General features: G+C 44.8%; 1 protein-coding gene across 1 annotated transcript in view; it reads right to left on the bottom strand.

Annotated features, from left to right (window-relative positions):
- arhgef2b (rho/rac guanine nucleotide exchange factor (GEF) 2b) overlaps positions 1-23560 on the bottom strand; it is a 46250-nt gene extending 22690 nt beyond the window's left edge. Inside the window, 7 exon segments of the mRNA XM_076981218.1 lie at positions 10072-10228; positions 10406-10448; positions 11581-11671; positions 11882-12050; positions 12988-13229; positions 13394-13506; positions 23330-23560. Coding sequence (XP_076837333.1) covers positions 10072-10228; positions 10406-10448; positions 11581-11671; positions 11882-12050; positions 12988-13229; positions 13394-13480 — 789 coding nt within the window. The 5' untranslated portion in view covers positions 13481-13506; positions 23330-23560.
- Positions 23561-24507: the final 947 nt, after the last annotated feature.

Here is a 24507-nt window from a genome sequence, read left to right as displayed (position 1 = left end):
GTGTCAGTGTCAGTAGAATAGGCGTCTAAGCACACACAACACAACCAAGCAGCTGTGAGACTGATGGTGCTCAGGTTTCCAGTCATTCAGATATACAACAGAGAAACAAAACTGATTACACACACAGAGCAAACAGCTACAGCCATTATCATGTATCCATTCATTCCTTTATAGGCATGCGATGAGACACGTCTGAATTTCCACAAAGCATCAGATGGCAAATCTACTGCAACACTGATTATATCTGAGTCACAGACAGACGCTTCCTTCCACATGAAAGCAGTAACGTACACCCCCAAACAAAGTCCCCAATGCCGTCACTCACTGGCACACAAGAGGTTAAAGAGCAGGTCTATGGGTTGACTTGGGGTGAAGTGGGTTGAAGAGCAGGTCTATGGGCCGATCTGGGGTGAAGTGAGTTAAAGAGCAGGTCTATGAGCCGATCTGGGGTGAAGTGGGTTAAAGAGCAGGTCTATGGGTTGACTTGGGGTAAAGTGGGTTAAAGAGCAGGTCTATGTGCTGATCTGGGGTGAAGTGGGTTAAAGAGAAGGTCTATGGGTTGACTTGGGATGAAGTGGGTTAAAGAGCAGGTCTATGTGGCGATCTGGGGTGAAGTGGGTTAAAGAGCAGGTCTATGGGGCAACCTGGGGTGAAATGGGTTAAAGAGCAGGTCTATGGGGCAATCTGGGGTGAAGTGGGTTAAAGAGCAGGTCTGTGTGCCGATCTGGGGTGAAGTGGGTTAAAGAGCAGGTCTATGGGTTGACTTGGGGTAAAGTGGGTTAAAGAGCAGGTCTATGGGCCGATCTCGGGTGAAGTGAGTTAAAGAGCAGGTCTGTGTGCTCATCTCGGGTGAAGTGGGTTAAAGAGCAGGTCGATGTGCTGATCTGGGGTGAAGTGGGTTAAAGAGCAGGTCGATGTGCTGATCTGGGGTGAAGTGGGTTAAAGAGCAGGTCTATGTGCTGATTAGGGCTGTCGCGATAACCGCAGTATAGCAATACCGCGCTATTGACAAGAAAATCGCAACGTACGGGAATTAACCGCAACAACCGCAATATTTGTGTTTTTTCCCATGCGAGGGGAAAGTGCCTGTGCAAGAGTTAAAGTCATTTTCCCATCAACCCCCTGTTATCATCCGGTGCGGCTGATCAACAATCCGTCTCCTTTTTTCAAAGATGGAAACTACGGCAGATGCTCTGGTCAAAAAACAAAACGCGACTTCGCCGGTTTGAGAGCATTTCGGGTTCAAGTCAAATCCACGCAGATCCACTCGCCTGGTGGCGCGTCAATGAGGCTAGATTTCCTCTGCTCTGCAAACTTGCCCGCAAGTACATGTGCATTTGTGCAACAAGCACACCATCAGAGCGAGTTTTTAGTACTGCCGGGAATATTGTTAGCCCTTTCCGCTCCTCACTGAAACCACATAAGGTGAATATGTTGGTTTTCTTAGCGCGCAACAGGGACGTGACAACTCAGGTTTAAGCTGAGACGTTATTCTTCTGGTTAAGGAAAGATTTCGTTTTATTGATTTATTTATTAAAATCTCTTTTTGTGTTTAAAATCTCGTTTAAAATATTTACCCTACACTTTTAAGAAAGCGAAAGAGCATGGGTTCTTACTGCATCTCATTTGACTTCTGTGTTCTCTATTTGACAATAAACACATATTTAACTGCTCTTAAAACTGTGTCTTCTTCTTTAAAAACAATAAGAACCCCTTTACAATAAAAACAATAAAACAATTATATAGCTCTAAAATTAAGATTTTAGACGACAAATGACGCATATCGCGTCATACCGCATATCGCGGTGTTGAGCCACCATAAATAACCGCAGGGGAAATTCTTTCACCGCGACAGCCCTAGTGCTGATCTGGGGTAAAGTGGGTTAAAGAGCAGGTCTATGGGCCGATCTCGGGTGAAGTGAGTTAAAGAGCAGGTCTGTCTGCTCATCTCGGGTGAAGTGGGTTAAAGAGCAGGTCGATGTGCTGATCTGGGGTGAAGTGGGTTAAAGAGCAGGTCGATGTGCTGATCTGGGGTGAAGTGGGTTAAAGAGCAGGTCTATGTGCTGATCTGGGGTAAAGTGGGTTAAAGAGCAGGTCTATGGGCCGATCTCGGGTGAAGTGAGTTAAAGAGCAGGTCTGTGTGCTCATCTCGGGTGAAGTGGGTTAAAGAGCAGGTCTATGTGCTGATCTGGGACTTTCAGAATACATCACACCCATTCCCTCAAACCCCATCACCGTGTCATATTTTGTGGTCTCCTACTGATGACATTCTATGTTTGGCTAATCTGAAGGACTAAGAACAAACAAACCACTAAGCAGTGGTGCATATGAGGAAATAACACACACTCTAGTCATAGATCTGCATTAGAATCACTGACCCCCCACTGTTACCTACACAATGCTAACAGTATATCTGTTTTAATCTAATCCTCTGTCATTTTAATAAATTTGCATATTGTTGGTTAAAGGTACTGAATATATAATAAAAAAAATTCAGACTAAAGGTTTGGATCAAGCTAGTCAGGGCTGCTATTGTAATTTCACACCCTGAGGCCCAGGCTCCAATACACACTCCAGCACACATTCCAACACACTCCTACACACACTCCTCACACTAATCTTGTAGCTTCAGACCACACTCCTCACACTTCTGCTGTTGATTCAGACCACACCCTGAGGCCCAGACTCCAGTAGACACTCCTCACACTCCAGTAGACACTCCTCACACTCCGGTAGACACTCCACACACTCCGGTAGACTCTCCTCACACTCCAGTAGACACTACTCACACTCCTACACTCCTCACTCTTCAGTACACTCCTCACACTTCAGTAGACACTCCTCACACTCCAGTAGACACTCCTCACACTCCAGTGATGAGGGCATGTCCTATATGTACTGCGTGACTGTACGGGCTGGTGCGTCTCAGTGTAGCACACAGTGAAATAAAGGACTGTTCCCGGAGGTGCCTAGCAGACGATGCTAAAACAGAGGGCTGGACATAGCACAGACGCCAAGTCAACACAGAGCTCTCCAGTAATAATAAAAGGCTTATTAACACAGCTATGTGAGTGTGTTTGTTTCTACTGTCCTGTGTCAAAGCCCCAGGGCACAATTCCCTCTCGTCTGCTGCGTCTGCATTGAGGACTGGCTGCATTCTTTTTTTTTATTTTGCCCTCAGCAAAAAGGTTAAAAAATGATTCATCATATGCATAAAGTGTGTGACCAGAGGCTGTATTTGTTGTCTGGGGGAGGGGTAGTACAGCGTACTAAAAGAGCACTTCAGCATGACAACCAGAGGATGTTTGTTTTGACAACTACTATGTTTGGAGATGCAGTTAAACAAGGCAATACTTCCTCCAACGATGTTTCAAAAATATTATTACTATTTATGTCTACAGTGTAAGTGTTCGTATCCCCAAGCTAATGTAGAGTACTCGGAGTAGGAGAGAGAGCGGATTCAAGCCTTCATATTTACATTTTCATATTCACTTCACATTTTTGCGCGCACGTATTTTTTGCGCGTGCACGTTTTTTGCGAGTGTGTGAAACGTTGCGACTCGTAAGTTCACTCGGGTACATAACTGAGTTCTGGAGGTCCAGTATAATCACTGTGGTTCGGTTAACGAGCTTTCCCTGTTCCTTTAAACACATCCCACACACATGCACACACTCTCGGCACCTGGCAAACTGCTATTGTCATTGGGTGTCATTGAAATGACTGTATTTCTCAAATACAGCGCTTGCACAACTGAAACGACAGATACTACCCTAACTGTGTTTCCAGATTATTAACTATTAAATAGATTTCCGTGTGTACAAAATACAGAGTCAGGATATTCGCAATCAAATATCAGATACATATAAAGATATATCGAGATATACCTACAGAGCTAATGGCTGACCCCTATTGCCTAATTGTGCTACCCAATGACAAAAAAATACGGGTTTTCTTATAGTAAAGTAGGAGGTTTCTCTTCAGAATACGAATAAATTTGTCTAAGTAAAAAAACAAACGTGTTCGTGTCTTCTTTTTTGTGTGTTTTTGTCGCACACGTTTTCCTCCCCAACGTCCTGGACAGTGAAGCGAAGTGCAGCTCCACACAATGGAGGAGCCGTCGGCCCCTCGCCACGCCGCTGTGGCCATGGACGAGTGGGCTGAGGACCGAATACCTCACCTAAGAGAAGTAAACTCAAACAAAGTGAAGGAAAATCTGAGAAGAAAACGTATAGTTTGAAAAAAAACCACTTTGTGAAAAAATAAATAACAAGAATTAAGAACCACTATTTTTTAAGGTGCTGTAACGTGCAAGGGTATTCCCCGAAACTTTAGCCAAGCTTAGTGAACAAAAATGGGATTTAAATAGACATTTCTTCATATGAATTCATATTAAACACTGAATTAGTTCGTCCTGCCGACATACACGCACGTTTCCGTTGTTTCTTCACCGCAGGAGCCCTATTGCAGCCTATCTTTACATACCGACATACACACGCAGGTTAACCGACGAGGAAACGTCACTCACCCGTAAATTTATTTCTTTCATTCTCTCGTGATGCGTTTTCGGTAACGGGTCCGTAACACGGGACATACCGAGTACTGGGACCAAATTTGATCCTAATTTCCCCCCCCAAACAGGACCGACTGAATGAATAGTGAAACGACTGTATGTGAGTAGAATCCGAAAGAGGAGTATCCGAAAATCAGACGAGTTTACACACGGACGCGTATAAAAGTCTCCATCAACTTTTGGTTTTTGTGTATCCACAGACCAAACGGCTCGAGCTCTTCTCTCACAGGAAACCGGTCTGTTACTCTCTAGCGAGCGGCTCGAGCTGCGCGTTAAGCCACGCCTCCATTATTTCGTCACAAACCCCTATTCCTACTTTCGGCCAATCAGGGCGTCGTATTTCGTATTCGTGCCAGCCCACGAACGAACCTTTGGCCAGTTACAGTGTAGCCGGTTGTTTCGCATCGTTAGATGGAGCCTGGGCAAAAAGCGTTGCTGATGATGTGGAAGTAAAGGATGCTTCTATAGTGAGCAGGTAAAACTGTCGTGCAGCTGTCGTACAGCAACCGTCGTTTAAAACCCACAAATTAACTAGTGCTACACACACAAAAAAATACTTTTCACAGCTTAAACCCCAACATTGCATGTATTGCATTCAGTAAGCTATTTCAGACAACATTCCAACGATGTAATACTAGATGTAAAAAAAAAAAAACAGGAATTTACTGTTGCAGTTTTTACTGACATCAGATTTCCAAATGATCAGACTGTGCAAGTATCAAAACACAATGGGCCACGATACATGAAGCCCTGGACTGTTGCACAGCGAGTGGAGATTTGAAGATGAAGACCGATTTAGATGTGTGCTTGGTAGCAAACACTCCATACAACCCCAACCACATTTAGAGAGCTGGAGAGGGAACGCCTTGCGGTTCAGATCCAGGGCCTTGGCCAGGAGCCTCCTAGCTGTGAACGTGCTCAGCGTGAATATGTCAACCAAGCGTGCAGCGTTCATCTGCAGAGAGCCCAGGTGACCCGTCCATTGTGTGTTTGCAAACAGTTTGCGTCTCATGTTACAGAGCCTGTAAGCTTTCAATTATGCATTTTAAAACCTGCTCTCTCTCTCACTCAACACCTGCATGTCTCTCTCACAGTTTATGATCCTCCATCTCTCTGATACAGACCATCAGTGCTGTGTAATGGGGCTCTGAAGTGATGAAGACATGGAGGGGTCATAAAACGATTAATTTGTTGTGTTTGAGGAGATAATGAGGCTGTTCTAGGGTTGCCATGTGTTTTGGGTGATGTCAGCGCAGTATAGATGAAGACCAACTCTTTGGGCGGAATTTTGCTGGCTAATTATAAGTTGCTTTTCTCACAACCCACTTAAACCTTTGCTGTACCAATTCTGTCTGTCTACAGGAAACTCTTTCTCTCTCTCTCTCTCTCTCTCTCTCTCTCTCACTCTCTCTCATTCTCTCTCTCGCTCTCTCCCACTCTCTCCATTTCTACCCCCTTGTCTCTGTCTCCCCTTCTCTTATGAGTAATTTATTTCCATTTATCACCTTCTTTTGTGTCATCTGTCTCACACATGCTCAACTCATCAGTAGAGATCAGGTGTTTGTGTGTGTGTGTTTGTGTGTGTGTGGAAGAGAGAGGGAGATAGAATGTGAGACATGAAGCAGAGAAAGTAAAATGAGACAGGTGTTTGTTGTGTGTGTATGTGTGTGTGTGTGTGTGTGTGTGTGTAAGAGAGAAGGAGAGAAAGGTATACACCACTGAGGGTAAGATGAGATGGGTGTTAGGTGTGTGTGTGTGTGTTTGAGAGAGAGAGAGTGACATAGACAAAGACAGGAAGGGTGTGTGTATCTCTACAGCTTTTCTGTTCAGTGTCTCTTTAAAGCTTTGCCTATTCTTGTGGTGACTGGTTAGAGTCGTGGTCAAATCAGCATCTACTGTCAATAATCATTACCAACACATAGAGCTCTGGGGACTCTACAGTTACTTTAGGGTGATTACACTCAAATACTTGTAACTGAGACACTGAGAATTGTCTTTTCCAGAAATATGCCAAAAATAATAATGAACAACGATAATGAACAGAATCAGAATGTGAGACAAATGCTTGTTGTGTCGATGTAAAACTTCCCTAAGTAATGCAATACAGGAGGAGTACTGAATTAGTCATGAGACGGTATGCAGGTATCACTGGGTTCAGTCCCTGAGTGCTTACACACCTCTGAGAGGGGGTAGTGCTCATTGTTGAGTCATTATTATGTCACACCCTGTAGTAAGAGGGGATAGATCACATGGGAGAGAGATTCAGAATCCACATTTCAAAAGAGAGAGAGAGAGAGGGAGATATTCAGAAGAAAGGAGAAAGAGAGAGATGTTGTCTTGCAGGTGTTCTGCACGTATTCCAACTGGAACGTTAGCATCCTACTCTACTCTCTGGCTAGCACACACACACACACACACACACACACACACACACACACACACACACACACACACACACACACACACACACACACACACACACACACACGTGTGAAATGTATGGACAGAAGGTCGACTACCCATTATAATCACCCCAGTGCCTAAACCAATATGGCCACTTCTGCGTAAGAACACGTATACAGCAGCCAATATAGTTGCTGTGATTTATTACTGTACAGTGGAAAATGAACCCCGGTTCCCCGGTAGTGTTCAGTACGTTTGCTCAGATGATATTGTACGTGGTGTCTGTACACATCCCGCGGTAGCCGTGACGATGTTTAATATCCGGTGCTCAGAACCGTTGTTTGTGTGGTGATCCAGGACACATCCTGATAAGTCCAGGGTAGAGGATTCAAAGCACGGGTGAAGAGAGAGAGAGAGGGAGGGAGAGAGAGAGAGAGAGAGAGAGAGAGAGAGAGAGAGGGAGGGAGAGAGAGAAAGAGAGAGAGAGAGAGCGAGGGAGGCGGAGATGGAGCGAGGGAGGGAGGGAGAGAGGGGAAGTGAGAAAGAAAGGCAGATACGGAGCAGGAGAGAGAGAGAGAGAGAGCGAGGGAGGGAGTTGGAAGAAGGGGGAGGGGAGGTTTGTGCGCCCTGCTGATGCAATCCTGCCACCCGGGGAAGAAATTGGCCAGCTGGGAAAGAGAAGGAGAGTGGGGGAAGGGGGAGGGGCAGGGCAGAGGGAGGGGTGGTGGGTGTGGCCAGGAGGACAGTGGGCGGGGAGTAGGGGAGAGTCAGCCAATTCTCACCACTCTCCAACTGGGAGCGTTTAAACTCACAAACTCACAGCAGCTCACACAAGACAGGGGCAGGATCAGACGGTCCTCACATGGCACGACGGCCACGGCCGTGCATCTCATCGCTAACTGAGCTGTTTACGAAAGCAGCCGCACACAGAACCCCCCACACACCCCACCCCCCACACACGTAAAATCTCTCTCCCAGACACATGCGCCCCAGATGTGTGTGTGCTGGCTGTGAAAACTCTTTTGCTTTGCCGCAGTCATGCGTTACTAATGGGAGACACAAATCACGCACACTACGGGATTAATCCATCCACGCTCACTAGCAGAGAGTTCACGCTACTGCAGGTGGCATAACCCCTCCTGTATACCTGTGTACCTGAGTAAGATCCAGTCCGTTTGTTCAAGACTACAGGTCTCTCAACAGCTAGTTCTCCTTCTCAGATCACCACATGACTAAAATGCACTGACTGATGTGTGACTCACATAATAGTAATGGGCTCTCTCCTTCCTTTACATGTGTCTCTTGTTGTGGACCTGAGTAACATTACACTTTTGAAGATATAAAAACGTACGGGATGAAGAAGCATCCCTCCAGTGGAACACTTCAAACTCAAAAAGCAACAAACACACAAATGCTCCTAGCAGATGTGCAAACACACACACACACACACACACACACACACACACACACACACACACACACACACACACACCCACACAAACACACACGCACATTCACAGAAGACTGGTGCTGTGTGCAGATGCCACGTTCTCGTTTCCTGCTGGTAGGAGGGGCTATATGCACTGCTATCAGGCCCACGCACGCACGCACGCACGCACGCACACACACACACACACACACACACACACACACACACACACACACACACACACACACACACACACACACGCACGCAGAATGAATGCTGCAAGCCTCTAGAAATAGACCCGGGCCAGAGTAATCTCACTAGTGCGTCCGTGTCCTGATGATGTCAGTGCTCTACTTCAAACAGTTTGCCTCCCCTGCCTGTTGCTACGTCTACACTGCCTGGCAACCATTGCTCAAGAGAAAAACAAAATCACCCAGGTCAGTCTGCTTGGCAAGAGTTCACAACAGTTTGGAGGAACGTCCCGCTATAGAGCAACACTTCATTAAACATTTATAGCCATCATAACTTGTTAATAAGTGACAGATAAAGTTTTTTTGAATGCCCTGTAGGTAGTGTAGCAACTCCCAGCCAGCGTCATGCCCACGGATGTTGACACGAACATTCATAAGTATCTAACTGCATTAGTGTCGTTATCCATATTAATGTAATTACACGGATAACGGTCTCCAGCACCATCTGCTTGGTAGATGGCTTGTGCAAATGATCACACATGATAAAGAGGAGAAATCACTGTGTAAAATGGGTTTTGTAAAATCACTGTGTAAAATATCTCAGAGATGAACAGTCACAAAGACCAGAACATGCGATCCACAGCGAGGTGGGTTTGTATAAGACAATGCAAAAGAGACCAAGAGAAGTTTTGCATAGGACTGGTGTGGATAATGTTCTTCATGCACAGCACTAACAACAACAGAGACATGGCTGCCCCCTACTGACCAAACTGAGTCATGACATGAACCTTAGCCTGGACTGACATGACAGGTGACACACAAAACTGCAGCCGTGTGAATGTAGGTTTGCTTCGCAGCACTGAGCCCCTTCAACACCCTCCAGTTCATTTACAGCTGCACCTGAGGTAAATCTAGAACTAACGTGTCCGGTCAGTTTTTGTGTGTAGAGACAGAAAGCTTCGATCTTGACATGAAGGCATAAGTAGTGCTGAGAGTAACATTATGAGTTGACTTATTATCACACAGAAGATTATCATACAGTAAAAAAGAAAGCAGGCAGCTTCCTCTGCTGTGTAAGAAAGGGAAGTTTCTCTCTCTCTCTCTCTCTAAATTAATTTCAATTCAAAATTTGACCATATTAAGTTACAGCATAGCAGAAACATTTAAACCAGATAATATCATACATCTGTCTATTAAACAGCCAGTCAAGATATCATGAGATGAGTCTCCCACACACAGGACCAAGCCACTTAAATCATTGGATTATTATGCTATAATTAGGCATGTGGTACTTAATTAGAGCAGAACAATACACACACACACACACACACACACACACACACACACACACACACACCCACACACACACACACACACACACACACACACACACACCCACACACACACACACACACACACACACACACACACACACACACACACAAACACACACACACTTTCGCTTGCTTCCTCTTACCTTGCAGTTCTTGGCCATCTTGCCCAGGAAGCTGATGGAGCGAACCAGAGAACGTAACCCTCCTCCTGGCTTCTCCCTGTTCTCCTCCCCCCGAAGCCCCCGGACCTCCGTCGTCTCCTCGCACCCCCACAGCTCACCGCCCAGCTCCGCATCCACACTGAGGCGAAGACGCACGCACACACACACACACACACACACACACACACACACACACACACAAAGAGACACAGACAAAGACACACATACACACACACAGCCACATTGTTAAAGAGGGGTGTCTCGCCGGACTGTGAGTTTCATCATCTCTGAGTTGGACCGTGGGTCAGTGTCTTACCTCTGTGTGGATCCTCCAAGCAGGAAGCGAACGGAAGACTTGGCTAAAAAAAAAGCACAAAGTCTCAATTTAGTCTCGTCTCTGGGTCCTTCACAGCGCGGTGAACTTCTGTCCACCAACTGAACTGTTTGAAATTGATCTTTAAGTCAATGAAGCTTAAAGAAACCCAGGTCCAAACTGTTCCACAAAGAAAGCTGCTACTTTTATATGGGTATAAAAGCATAACAGGAGGTAAGAGACAGGAGGCATCTGGGGCTTCGTTCATCTGGAGCTCCACTGGAGAAGAACGAGAAGAACGGGGTGTGAGAAATGACCACAGGAGCTGTAGGGCGCTCATGACAGACCCAGCAGAACAAACACAGGAAGACCGCTTCCGCATAACTGCACACACACACACACACATCATGAAACACACACACACATACACACATGCAATGCAAGCACCCACCCACATGAAGAGATCAAGATACTTGGAGCGGAGTCGTTGTGTGAGTTTACAGCATGACACACACACAGAACGGACATTTCCTCAGGGTAGACACTTCACTTTTGGACCGGGCCAGGCTCACATCAGACACTGGTGAGACCCAGTCTGATTCAGTAGCAGCCTGTCTGATTACACATCCCTGCTCATCAAGAGAAATATACTAAAACACAATATGCCGAGTAAGTGCAGTTAATAAATAATCCAATATTTCTGTGATATTTAGCCCTAATGTCATGGTAATTAAGAAATTCCAAGTCTAAAATTATTAGCTGGACAGAGGTTAAATCGTTACCCACAAGGAACAGGAAGTTGCCTCATATCCTGTCCAAATACTGCAAAAATAAAGCATTTGAGCAGCACCAGCTGGCTTAGTGTGACACAGCTACTCTGCCATGTCGATTCCTTATCAAAATCTTTTCATGCTCATAAAGTTCCTTCATCTACTTTCAAGTCATGTCACTTTGAAATGTTGGGGATTATCTTTATAATTTATACTTCTGAACTGATCCAGGACCTGTGTGATCACCCTTCCCCCACACCGCCCTGCTGACTTCAGTGGGTCAGCGGTACTGATCCGCAGGTGGAGCCCCTGGGCCTTTATTTCACAGGCCTCACTCTGTGTCGGAGTGACAGAACCGTGCAGCTCTTCGGGCCGGCCCTGTTGACTTTCACAGCACGGCTGGTTTACCTTGGGTGTGGGAGAGCGGGTGCTGTTTGGCAACTGGTGCTTGGCATTTGCCTGGTGTGACACAAAGTGACGGCACTGATACACTAGAGCCCTGCATAGAGAAAACATACGGACATGATCACACACACACACACACACACACACACACACACACACACACAACAAAAGCACGTACATATACATATATACACACCCTTAACAAACTGTTAGTGATGGAAGTCACAATGTCAAGTGCCAATAGTTGTGATGTAATGTGAGGGACAGGAGCTTTACCCAATCACAACCACAGACTGTATTTTACCTCCACAGAAGAAAAGACTGATTGGTTAGAGCTCATGTCCTCCTCAGTGAGTGACAGCAGGGACTCCAAATTCTCAGTGTAGTTGGTTATGGGGGCTCGCCGGGGGTCCCTAAGGCCTCCGCGCTGAACTTTCTCCATCTCGTGGGGGTCCAGAGTCTCAAGACTAACACTGCCAGGAGAGAGGGAGAGAGAGAGAGAGAGAGAGAGAGAGAGAGAGAGAAATGAGTTCTTCTTTTAAGTTTTAACTGACCATTATTTACGCTTGAAGGAAGACATTAGCAAGGCATTGATTTTGCATTTTGCTGCTGTTACAAAGAAATCTTATTTATTTGAAGAAGGAACTTTACAGGAAACAGAACAAACAGAACCGGTAGACCAGCGAGATTTTAATCGAGTAATTGTGGATCATTTTTGTGTGGATCATGGTGTGCCTACCATGTGAAGGTCCGTTAATGTTTTCAAACAGCACAAAGAAGTCAAAAAGAAGTTATGAAAGTTATGAAGTTCTCAGCTCCCTACGAGTCTCCTAAAGTCAAGCCATGATGCAAACGCACCCTAATCACATGACCACTCTCCCTACGCTAACATCTCTCGTCTGTCAGGTGGACGTCTCCTACTCCAGTTACTGAAGGAGATTTGAAGCTGCCCCAGTGCCCTGGACAAAGCCATCGGCCCAGATGACACCGCTGACGTGACCCCCAGCGCCGGGCCGGAGGTGGTGCTCCGCTGGGCTTGGCGTTCTGCTGATCGCGGCCGGGCCACGTGAGGACCACACAGTGTTGGTTCTGTTCGCCGTCGTCTCTGTTTCCTCAGACAATGGGGTCCAGTGTGCAGCAGAACAATAGTGCGGAGGACACGGAGGCCAGTCACCATGTCTCTGGCGTTACTTCAGCACAAAGATGGAAGAAACACCCCCACCCTCCTGCTGGAAGCATGTAAACGTGCGTAATCCAGACACTAACCACTAACCGCTATCCCATCTCAGTCCTCAGGGTGGATTAAAGGTGCTAACACAGGGTGTGAGTGGCACAGAGTGAGTTCTGGAGACTGCTTCCATAAAAAATTCACTAATATTAATAGAAAAGTCAAGTAGTGGCGCCCCCTACCTGCGCTGTTCATACTGTGGGCCCTTGGTCAGCGCAGCGTCAGGCTGCCAGCTGTGTCTGCGTCGGTGAGGCGGCTGGCCAGCAGGGGGCAGCCTCAGGCTCGTTCTCCTCGCAGGCCCCGAGGGGCGGGGCGCACAGTGCGACGGGGAGGGGGAGGAGGAGGAGGAGGAAGAGGTGGGCGGAGCTCCCGGGCTGGAGGAGTCCCGGAGACAGAGGCGGTGGGGCCGCGAGGCGCTGATCATCTGATATGAAATATGACATAACATGAAGATGATATATTTTTTCTTGGACTCAGCACACAAAAACTTTGGGTGTTTGCATAAACATTCGCACAAAAACCAATAAAGTAGACTTGGAACTGTAAGTCACTAGAACAAACGGATGAAAGGTGTTTTAATATACACACCGTTTGATTTGCTGCCGGTTCTGGCTCAGGACCCGACTGGACTGGAGAGTGTTTCTGCCCTCTAGTGGCCAATGGACTTATGACCATTGTAAGGAATGGTCCCTTATTGGTCCCTGCAGGACAGACAACAGCAAAAGTAACCTGTAGGCATACCTGTCAAGGTTTTGATTTAAAAATAAGGGAAAATGGTTGTTGCGAGCATTCCCAGCAGTCCAACCAAGGTCCAGGACCCCTTATATTTTACACGACGTCTTCACGTTTTTGATAGGAGCGCCTTCTCTCTCGTTACATTCATCCATCTCTGATTTGTTTTTCGGGTTTGTTGTTCCCGCTGTCAGCGCTAATCTCGCGAGAACTGACACGGGCTACTGCAGGTTGACATTCTCGCGAGGCTAGCGACATAATTCATTTAGGAGAGGCAGACTCATACACACTTGTACAGTGCGTGTGGGACGACATGTACCTGGATACATGAGGTTTGTGGAGGTTTTTAACTGGGTACGCTCATGTAATGTATACAGGGTGCATCTATGTTTACAAGTAAGTATGTTCTTGCTGCCACAGTATTTCTTTTTAAATATGTGAAAACCATTTTCTGTCCTATAGACTTGTCCTATAGGATCAGACAGACACACACACACACACACACACACACACACACACACGCGCACACGCGCACACGCACACACACACAGACACACACATGTGTGTGTCTGTGTGTGTGTGCGTGTGCGCGTGTGCGCGTGTGTGTGTGTGTGTGTGTGTGTGTGTGTGTGTGTGTGTGTGTGGTGTGTGTGTGTGTGTGTGTGTGTGTGCGTGCGTGTGTGTGTGTGCACACACACACACGCACGCACACACACACACACACACACACACACACACACACACACACACACACACACACACACACACTCTGAGTCAGTTCCTCTTGAGCAGGATGGGCAATTAATTTTCCCAAGGTGCGATATGAGAAACTGGAACAGTTTTAGAGGGCCACACTAATAAACTTAATTCAGTTTGGCACAATACATATATGTTGCATACAGTATTCAATCTCATAATTTAAAAAAAGATACACTAAAGGAAACATTACAATGATACAACAAAATGTGGAGGACAGAATTATATCATTATTTAATGAACTGACAAATGATTGTTTAATTTAGAAAGTACTTTTTTTCATTTTAAAAAACAAGCATCACATTGACTACATATCTGCCAGTTTTTATGTTACCCTACATGTAAAGATCAGTAACTGGGCTGTATCACCACAACTCCACATATATAGATCAGTACCTGGGCTGTATCCTCACAGCTCCACATATATAGATCAGTAACTGGGCTGTATCACCACAGCTCCACATATATAGATCAGTAACTGGGCTGAATCACCACTCTCCACATATATAGATCAGTAACTGGGCTGTATCACCACAACTCCACATATATAGATCAGTAACTGGGCTGTATCACCACAACTCCACATATATAGATCAGTAACTGGGCTGTATCACCACAACTCCACATATATAGATCAGTAACTGGACTGTATCACCACAACTCCACATATATAGATCAGTAACTGGGCTGTATCACCACAACTCCACATATATAGATCAGTAACTGGACTGTATCACCACAACTCCACATATATAGATCAGTAACTGGGCTGTACCACCACAACTCCACATATATAGATCAGTAACTGGGCTGTATCACCACAACTCCACATATATAGATCAGTAACTGGACTGTATCACCACAACTCCACATATAGATCAGTAACTGGGCTGTATCACCACAGCTCCACATATATAGATCAGTAACTGGGCTGTATCACCACAACTCCACATATATAGATCAGTAACTGGACTGTATCACCACAACTCCACATATATAGATCAGTAACTGGGCTGTATCACCACAACTCCACATATATAGATCAGTAACTGGGCTGTATCACCACAACTCCACATATATAGATCAGTAACTGGGCTGTACCACCACAACTCCACATATATAGATCAGTAACTGGACTGTATCACCACAACTCCACATATATAGATCAGTAACTGGGCTGTATCACCACAACTCCACATATATAGATCAGTAACTGGGCTGTACCACCACAACTCCACATATATAGATCAGTAACTGGGCTGTATCACCACAACTCCACATATATAGATCAGTAACTGGACTGTATCACCACAACTCCACATATAGATCAGTAACTGGGCTGTATCACCACAGCTCCACATATATAGATCAGTAACTGGGCTGTATCACCACTCTCCACATATATAGATCAGTAACTGGGCTATATCACCACTCTCCTCATATATAGATCAGTAACTGGACTGTATCACCACAACTCCACATATAGATCAGTAACTGGGCTGTATCACCACTCTCCACATATATAGATCAGTAACTGGGCCGTATCACCACAACTCCACATATAGATCAGTAACTGGGCTGTATCACCACTCTCCACATATATAGATCAGTAACTGGGCTGTATCATCACAACTCCACATATATAGATAAGTAACTGAGCTGTATCACCACAGCTCCACATATATAGATCAGTAACTGGGCTGTATCACCACAACTCCACATATATAGATCAGTAACTGGACTGTATCACCACAGCTCCACATATATAGATCAGTAACTGGGCTGTATCACCACAACTCCACATATATAGATCAGTAACTGGGCTGAATCACCACTCTCCACATATATAGATCAGTAACTGAGCTGTATCATCACAGCTCCACATATATAGATCAGTAACTGGACTGTATCACCACAACTCCACATATATAGATCAGTAACTGGGCTGTATCACCACAGCTCCACATATAAAGATCAGTAACTGAGCTGTATCATCACAGCTCCACATATATAGATCAGTAACTGGGCTGTATCACCACAACTCCACATATATAGATCAGTAACTGGGCTGTATCACCACAGCTCCACATGTAAAGATCAGTAACTGAGCTGTATCATCACAGCTCCACATATATAGATCAGTAACTGGGCTGTATCATCACAACTCCACATATATAGATCAGTAACTGGACTGTATCACCACTCTCCACATATATAGATCAGTAACTGGGCTGTATCATCACAGCTCCACATATATAGATCAGTAACTGGGCTGTATCACCACTCTCCACATATATAGATCAGTAACTGGGCCGTATCACCACAACTCCACATATAGATCAGTAACTGGGCTGTATCACCACTCTCCACATATATAGATCAGTAACTGGGCTGTATCATCACAACTCCACATATATAGATAAGTAACTGAGCTGTATCACCACAGCTCCACATATATAGATCAGTAACTGGGCTGTATCACCACAACTCCACATATATAGATCAGTAACTGGACTGTATCACCACAGCTCCACATATATAGATCAGTAACTGGGCTGTATCACCACAACTCCACATATATAGATCAGTAACTGGGCTGAATCACCACTCTCCACATATATAGATCAGTAACTGAGCTGTATCATCACAGCTCCACATATATAGATCAGTAACTGGACTGTATCACCACAACTCCACATATATAGATCAGTAACTGGGCTGTATCACCACAGCTCCACATATAAAGATCAGTAACTGAGCTGTATCATCACAGCTCCACATATATAGATCAGTAACTGGGCTGTATCACCACAACTCCACATATATAGATCAGTAACTGGGCTGTATCACCACAGCTCCACATGTAAAGATCAGTAACTGAGCTGTATCATCACAGCTCCACATATATAGATCAGTAACTGGGCTGTATCATCACAACTCCACATATATAGATCAGTAACTGGACTGTATCACCACTCTCCACATATATAGATCAGTAACTGGGCTGTATCATCACAGCTCCACATATATAGATCAGTAACTGGGCTGTATCACCACAGCTCCACATATATAGATCAGTAACTGGGCTGTATCATCACAACTCCACATATATAGATCAATAACTGGGCCGTATCACCACAACTCCACATATATAGATCAGTAACTGGACCGTATCACCACTCTCCACATATATAGATCAGTAACTGGGCTGTATCACCACAACTCCACATATATGGATCAGTAACTGGGCTGTATCACCACAGCTCCACATATATGGATCAGTAACTGGGCTGTATCACCACAGCTCCACATATATAGATCAGTAACTGGGCTGTATCATCACAACTCCACATATATAGATCAGTAACTGGACTGTATCACCACAACTCCACATATATAGATCAGTAACTGGACTGTATCACCACAACTCCACATATATAGATCAGTAACTGGACTGTATCACCACAACTCCACATATATAGATCAGTAACTGGACTGTATCACCACAACTCCACATATATAGATCAGTAACTGGGCTGTATCACCACAACTCCACATATATGGATCAGTAACTGGGCTGTATCACCACAGCTCCACATATATGGATCAGTAACTGGGCTGTATCACCACAGCTCCACATATATAGATCAGTAACTGGGCTGTATCATCACAACTCCACATATATAGATCAGTAACTGGACTGTATCACCACAACTCCACATATATAGATCAGTAACTGGACTGTATCACCACAACTCCACATATATAGATCAGTAACTGGACTGTATCACCACAACTCCACATATATAGATCAGTAACTGGACTGTATCACCACAACTCCACATATATAGATCAGTAACTGGGCTGTATCACCACAACTCCACATATATAGATCAGTAACTGGGCTGTATCACCACTCTCCACATATATAGATCAGTAACTGGGCTGTACCACCACAACTCCACATATATAGATCAGTAACTGGGCTGTATCACCACTCTCCACATATATAGATCAGTAACTGGGCTGTATCACCACTCTCCACATATATAGATCAGTAACTGGGCCGTATCACCACAACTCCACATATATAGATCAGTAACTGGGCTGTATCACCACTCTCCACATATATAGATCAGTAACTGGGCTGTATCACCACAGCTCCACATATATAGATCAGTAACTGGACTGTATCACCACAACTCCACATATATAGATCAGTAACTGGGCTGTATCATCACAACTCCACATATATAGATCAGTAACTGGACTGTATCACCACTCTCCACATATATAGATCAGTAACTGGGCTGTATCATCACAACTCCACATATATAGATCAGTAACTGGACTGTATCACCACAGCTCCACATATATAGATCAGTAACTGGGCTGTATCACCACAGCTCCACATATATAGATCAGTAACTGAGCTGTATCACCACAGCTCTCATCTGGGTTCAAGACAAAATGATCAGCTTTGTTTTGCAGCTCAATGTCCAAATTCCCCTCAATCCGTCTAGGATCTGTTCACCTGGAGAGGGACACATTTGTCCTCCTTTTTCTGAGGACAAATTAGCACTGCAATGCCCACCAAACATTCTTTGACAAACTCCCCATCACTCCCCATGTCTGACTGTTTCTTGCTGTGTTGTGGGATCACACAGCTGCTCTTGACTGCTGCATCCCTGGACGAGTGCTATGGGGTCATTTCTGTGCCAAAACTAGGGGGCGTAAATGTGACAATCGCGAGCACAGAAAACTGACTTTTCAATCTTTTTTCACGCTGGAGTGTTTTTTTCCTTCTTGATTTTATGATGGTGCTCGCGCGACAAGCACATTTGCTTCGTCTCTTCTTTTGTTTTGACAAGGGGCGTTTTTAGCAGTTTGGAGGCGGAGTCATGGGAGTTTTTGCTGATCTTGTGCAAATGAAACAGAAAAAGGGTAGAAATGAGAGGCAATTAGCAAGACACTCAATATAAAGGAGTGGTTCTCAAGGTCGTGACCACAGACCTTTTCTTTATTCTCAACTTTTCTGGCTGATGTTTTGGTCACTTTTGCATTTTGTCAGTTATCTCACCATAGAGGAAACATGATGCGGTGTCTACAACCCACAGAAGTTGCTCAGGTAGTGCAGCTCATCCACAATGGCACATCAATGTGAGCTGTGGCAAGAAGGTTTGCTGTGTCTGCACAGTGTCCAGAGCATGGAGCAAATACCAGGAGACGGGCCAGTACACCAGGAGACATGGAGGGGGTCGTAGGAAGGGGTCAACCCAGCAGCAGGATCACTACCTCCTCCTTTGTGTAAGGAGGAACAGGAGGAGCAGTGCCAGAACCCTGCAAAATGACCTCCAGCAGGTCACTAATATCCATGTTTCTGCTCAAACTGTCAGGAACAGACTCCATGAGGGTGGTATGAGGGCCCATGTCCACAAGTGGGGCTTGTGCTTACAGAGCAACACCGTGAAGGGCGATTGGCATTTGACAGAGAACACCAAGATTGGCAGATTCGCCATTGGCACCCTGTGCACGGATGAGAGCAGGTTCACACTGAGCACATGTGACAGACGTGACCTTTTCTGGAGACGCCGTGGAGAACGTTCTGCTGCCTGCAACATCCTCCAGCATGACCGGTTTGGCAGTGGGTCAGTAATGGTGTGGGGAGGCATTTCTTTGGAGGGCTGCACAGACCTCCATGTGCTAGCCAGAGGTACCCTGACTACCATGAGGTACCGGGATGAGATCCTCAGACCCATTGTGAGACCATATGCTGGTGCAGTGGGTCCTGGGTTCCTTCTGATGCATGACAGTGCTAGGCCTCATATGGCTGAAGTGTGTCTGCTGTTCCTGCATGACGAAGACTTTGATGCTATGGACTGACCTGCCCGTTCCCCACACCTGAACCCAATCGAGCACATCTGGGACATCATGTCTCGTTACATCCATCAACTCCACGTTGCTCCACAGACTGTACAGGAGTTGGCTGACCTTTTAATCCAGGTATCGGAGGAGATTCCTCAGGACAATATCTGCTCACTCATCAGGACCATGCCCAGGCATTGTAAGGAGGTCATACAGGCACGTGGAGGCCACATACACTGAGCCTCCTTACTATGGGCCACAGTGGTGCACTGTAGCCGTCTTCGTCATGTTAATGTAAGGCACTGCCTGTACACGTGCTTATTACAAAGCAATCGCTTAGTTCTCGCTGCTAATATCCTCAGCCATCTGGAATCAGGATATATGTACAAAAAACTGCAAACAGGAAGTCTGTATTGTTAGAATGTGGGCAGTTAGATGGTGGATTATTTTCTATGCAGCAGATCTGAACTAGCTCAGGAATGACTATTTTTACATGAAAATCACATTCATTTGGTCTAAATTATTCCAAATTAGACACTACTGTGTCTTCTAACTGCGATTTTCTGTTAAATAAGAATCCGACTTCCTCGGTCGAGAAATCTTAGACGTGAGTGAAAGCTTCTAAATTATCCAAATTTTCATTTGCCATGAGTGACAACGATGTCCCCGGTAACAGACTGTGTCTCTGCCAAACTGACAGCCAGAATTTTAATGCCAGCAGCAGGAAAATACAATGATTTCTAATGTGGTTACAAAAAGCTTACTAAAGCAGTTTCTAAAGCTTTAAGAGAAAATGATATTGGAGAATGTATTCTTGTATTCTTATATTGCATATAAATGATGCCTGTAATGGTTTAACCACTGGTGTAAACATAGTTTCTATATAGCTGCTCAGGCTCAAATTGAGCTCTTAAAATAGTCACATCTTATCTGCTGCTTCCTGTGCTTGTTAGATCAAACTTGAAAACTGAGAAATGAGAAAGTAAAACTAAACTGAAATTCTCAAGAAATACTGGAAATATTTGGGCTGAAACAGAAACTACTCTGAGCCAACAAAACTGTAGCAGTTCTCTTAGACCACTGAGATGCATTACGTCTACGCGACTTCCTTTTCTTTTCCTTTAAAAAGTTTTATTTTACTTCAAGTGAAAGTTGAGACATCCTCAAGGATTTTGCATTGAAGAATTTGCTAACAATTCTGCCTAAACAACACAAACCGAAGTGTTTTCTTCTGCCCAGAAGTTCCTACTGACAGCAACAGCATTGACACAACCACAAGTGCTTTACAGCAAGTGCAACTAAAGGTTGGTGAAGAAACACGAGAGAGCTTGAAATAGCAGGCGTTTGTGTCAGAACAAGTGCACCTACTACAATTAATGACAAAATGCTGCTTCCTCATTGGCTAAGCAACCTGTTAATGACTATAACTAACCACACTAAACCCCAGCTACACGTTAGCTGGCACTGTGAATAGCTTTGAACATGATTAATCATCTGCTGGATGGTGACACAGCAATGCCTTTCCACTTGTCCACACTAAAAATGCCTCATGATATTCTGTCTGAGAATGTTTAATATGTAATTATTCTAAAAACATATACACCTTATACACGCAATGCAATTATATATTTTAATTATTGGCACATTGATGTATTTAATGTAATATAGCTAGCAGTGTGTTTCTTTGTACAAATTTGTGTGTATGCGTATGTGTACGTGTGTGTATGTGTGTGTGTGTGTGGGGGGGGGGAGTGTTTGTAAGAGAACATGGAAAATAGTGACATGATTCACTGCTGAGTCCACACACCCTCATAAGTTACACAGTACACCTCACAAGTTCAGCACAGCTGACACAGCTCTGACTATCTGAGATATCAGAGAGATACTTTATCCGCACCGTTCACTGACCCATGTGTGTGTGTGTGTGTGTGTGTGTGTGTGTGTGTATTTTAACATTTATTTAAAAAAATTGTTTCCATTTTTTTGGTAAATAAAACACCTGCAGTGTTTATGCATGCATTGTATTAGAAAAATATAGTGTAAAATATAGTCCGTAATCTTAATCATGTTAATATTGTCATATGAGAACAGCATTAGAAGGAAATCATGCATTAAAAGGCAGTGGAGTGCATACAAACGTCCGGCTTCTGCAATTCTAGAACTTTGCACGTGAAATAAATGAAATTAACTAGTGCAACAAAACACAATAAGCTTGTGGACAGCTGCATGGGTGTGTTTGTGTGTAACACAAAAACATTAAACTACATTCCATTAGCACCTTATGAGTAAAGAGGCTTAATAAAGCAGATGAGAGGTGTGTGGTAAGCACAGGTGCACCTGCTGGTGCTCTGATGCTCACACGTCTCTCTTTCTCTTCCAGTAACCCACCCAGTGGGTTAGACTAGCACTCAGGCTGGCTTTGACACATAAACACAGGTATGCAGGAAGTACACCGGGTCGTCTCCTCTTCCACCCTTCACCCTTTGTGCTAGCAAAGCCAGCCTTTCTTCACCATTTTGTTGTCCTCCACTACCACACTGACAAAGCTCTGAACATGTGTCTACTCAGCTCCAAACATCCCTGTGTCCTCCAGAGTTAAATCAATCAGTTTTTGAGAATATCCTCTCCGTACTATGCCACAACACCCTGAACTTTATTCATGTGGTCACTGTTCTTGAACACAGATGAATCACCTGTCAGTTTAGGTCATGGCTTGGCCCTAAAGCAAACATCACAAGTAAACACACACATCCTTATTAGTCTAGCACTTAAGGATCAGGGAACAGCAGCTACAATAGTGGATACTGAGACTTCAAGGAGATATACATTAGAATTCCTTAATGAAATCCTCAGAGTTTACAAGAATGAAAACAGGGATTCAAACACCTTATGATAAGGCTGTCTAATCAATATGTTGAGTATTAAATAAAGCAGTATCACACCACCTACTTATTCTGTCACTATGCCAAACGTACCACCATCAAAGCGTCAGCACACAAGCTGAAGTGATGTTTGAACCGTCTGAAAGACTTCATCCTGAATGTCTAGGACACTCAAAGACGAGGTGGACAGACGAAACCTCGCATGTCTCCGACATTTCCCAGATGGGTGAATCACAGTTCGCCCACAGCCTACTCACCTGCACAGGTGAATCACCACTCGCCTACTCACCTGCGTCGCTGCACCTGTGCGGCCGGTGGACGCGCTAGAGAAACGCAGCCAGCCCGGTTCCGTCCCAAATCTCCCTCATCCCGTGGTGACAGTCGTCCCGTTGGACCTCACAAGCATTTTCAAGCGTGCAGCGGTCGTTTCCGTCCTAAAAGCCAAACGTCCACGAGTTATCTGGCCGAAACCGCCGTCGACAGGTGTCGATGTCTGTCATTTGATCTCATCACGGAAACCAGTTTTTTTACAGTCTTTCTCTTTTTTTTCGCCTCTAGGACCGACTAGCCCCTCCTACACCGACATAGCTCACTTAGATAGGTGTGTTTTTACAAACCGAGTCGTATTTCAGTTTTTTTTATTTCCCTTTGTGTTTGTTTTGTTTAATTTTTTTGTGTGTGTGTTTTGTGAGGGGAAACGTTATTGTGGACCTAAGGGTGTTTTATACATGTTGTTTTCAAAACGACATGGAGTTATACTCCAGCCTCCAGAATATACAAATGATTTGAGAGCAAATATACAGTGACTTGAGGCTGCAGATAATAATCCAACATTAATATGAAGAAGAAACTTGAATCTTTCGCCATGGTAGACGCCGTCTGCTGGGAGCGGCGCCATGGCAACCACTCGCTCCTCGCGCGAGCTGCGGTGGTGAGCGCGAGGAAGCGCGCGGCGCGAGCCTGGGCAGCGTTTGGCACGCAGAAATAAAAGCCTCTTTATTTATTCGTCCCCCGTCCTTCTGTAAGAATGCTCCATACCCGGACCTGACATGCCTTCCCCTGCAAACGCGTTCCCGTTTCTTCCCACACGGACGGTGACGCTCACTGGGATTGACAAAGACGACATTTAATTTGAATGAACTGTATATTCTAGCAATAACTAATAACGATCAAGGATTCCCTTATCTGTAATCTTTGCAGATCTGTTTATACATTCTGTGCGTTCCAGGTTCAGAAAGTAAAAGTCCTCACCAGGATTTTGCTCAATTTCCTGGATTGTGTTGATTCCACTAATTTTACCTACCACTAATTTAAAAATCCAGCAAGCTTGAATAAAATCCTCGGAAGGACTTTTATTTTCTGAACCTGGAATTCCCACAACTATCTTACCACCCACTTTATTTGAAAGGTTTCAGGGTTTAGCCTATCTGTTACCAGTTTGCCAGTCAATCCCCATTTCAATCATCA

This window comes from Brachyhypopomus gauderio, chromosome 19, assembly GCF_052324685.1.
Source record: "Brachyhypopomus gauderio isolate BG-103 chromosome 19, BGAUD_0.2, whole genome shotgun sequence".
In the NCBI taxonomy this organism is placed as follows: domain Eukaryota; kingdom Metazoa; phylum Chordata; class Actinopteri; order Gymnotiformes; family Hypopomidae; genus Brachyhypopomus; species Brachyhypopomus gauderio.
This window is presented reverse-complemented; position numbering and strand designations above follow the sequence as displayed.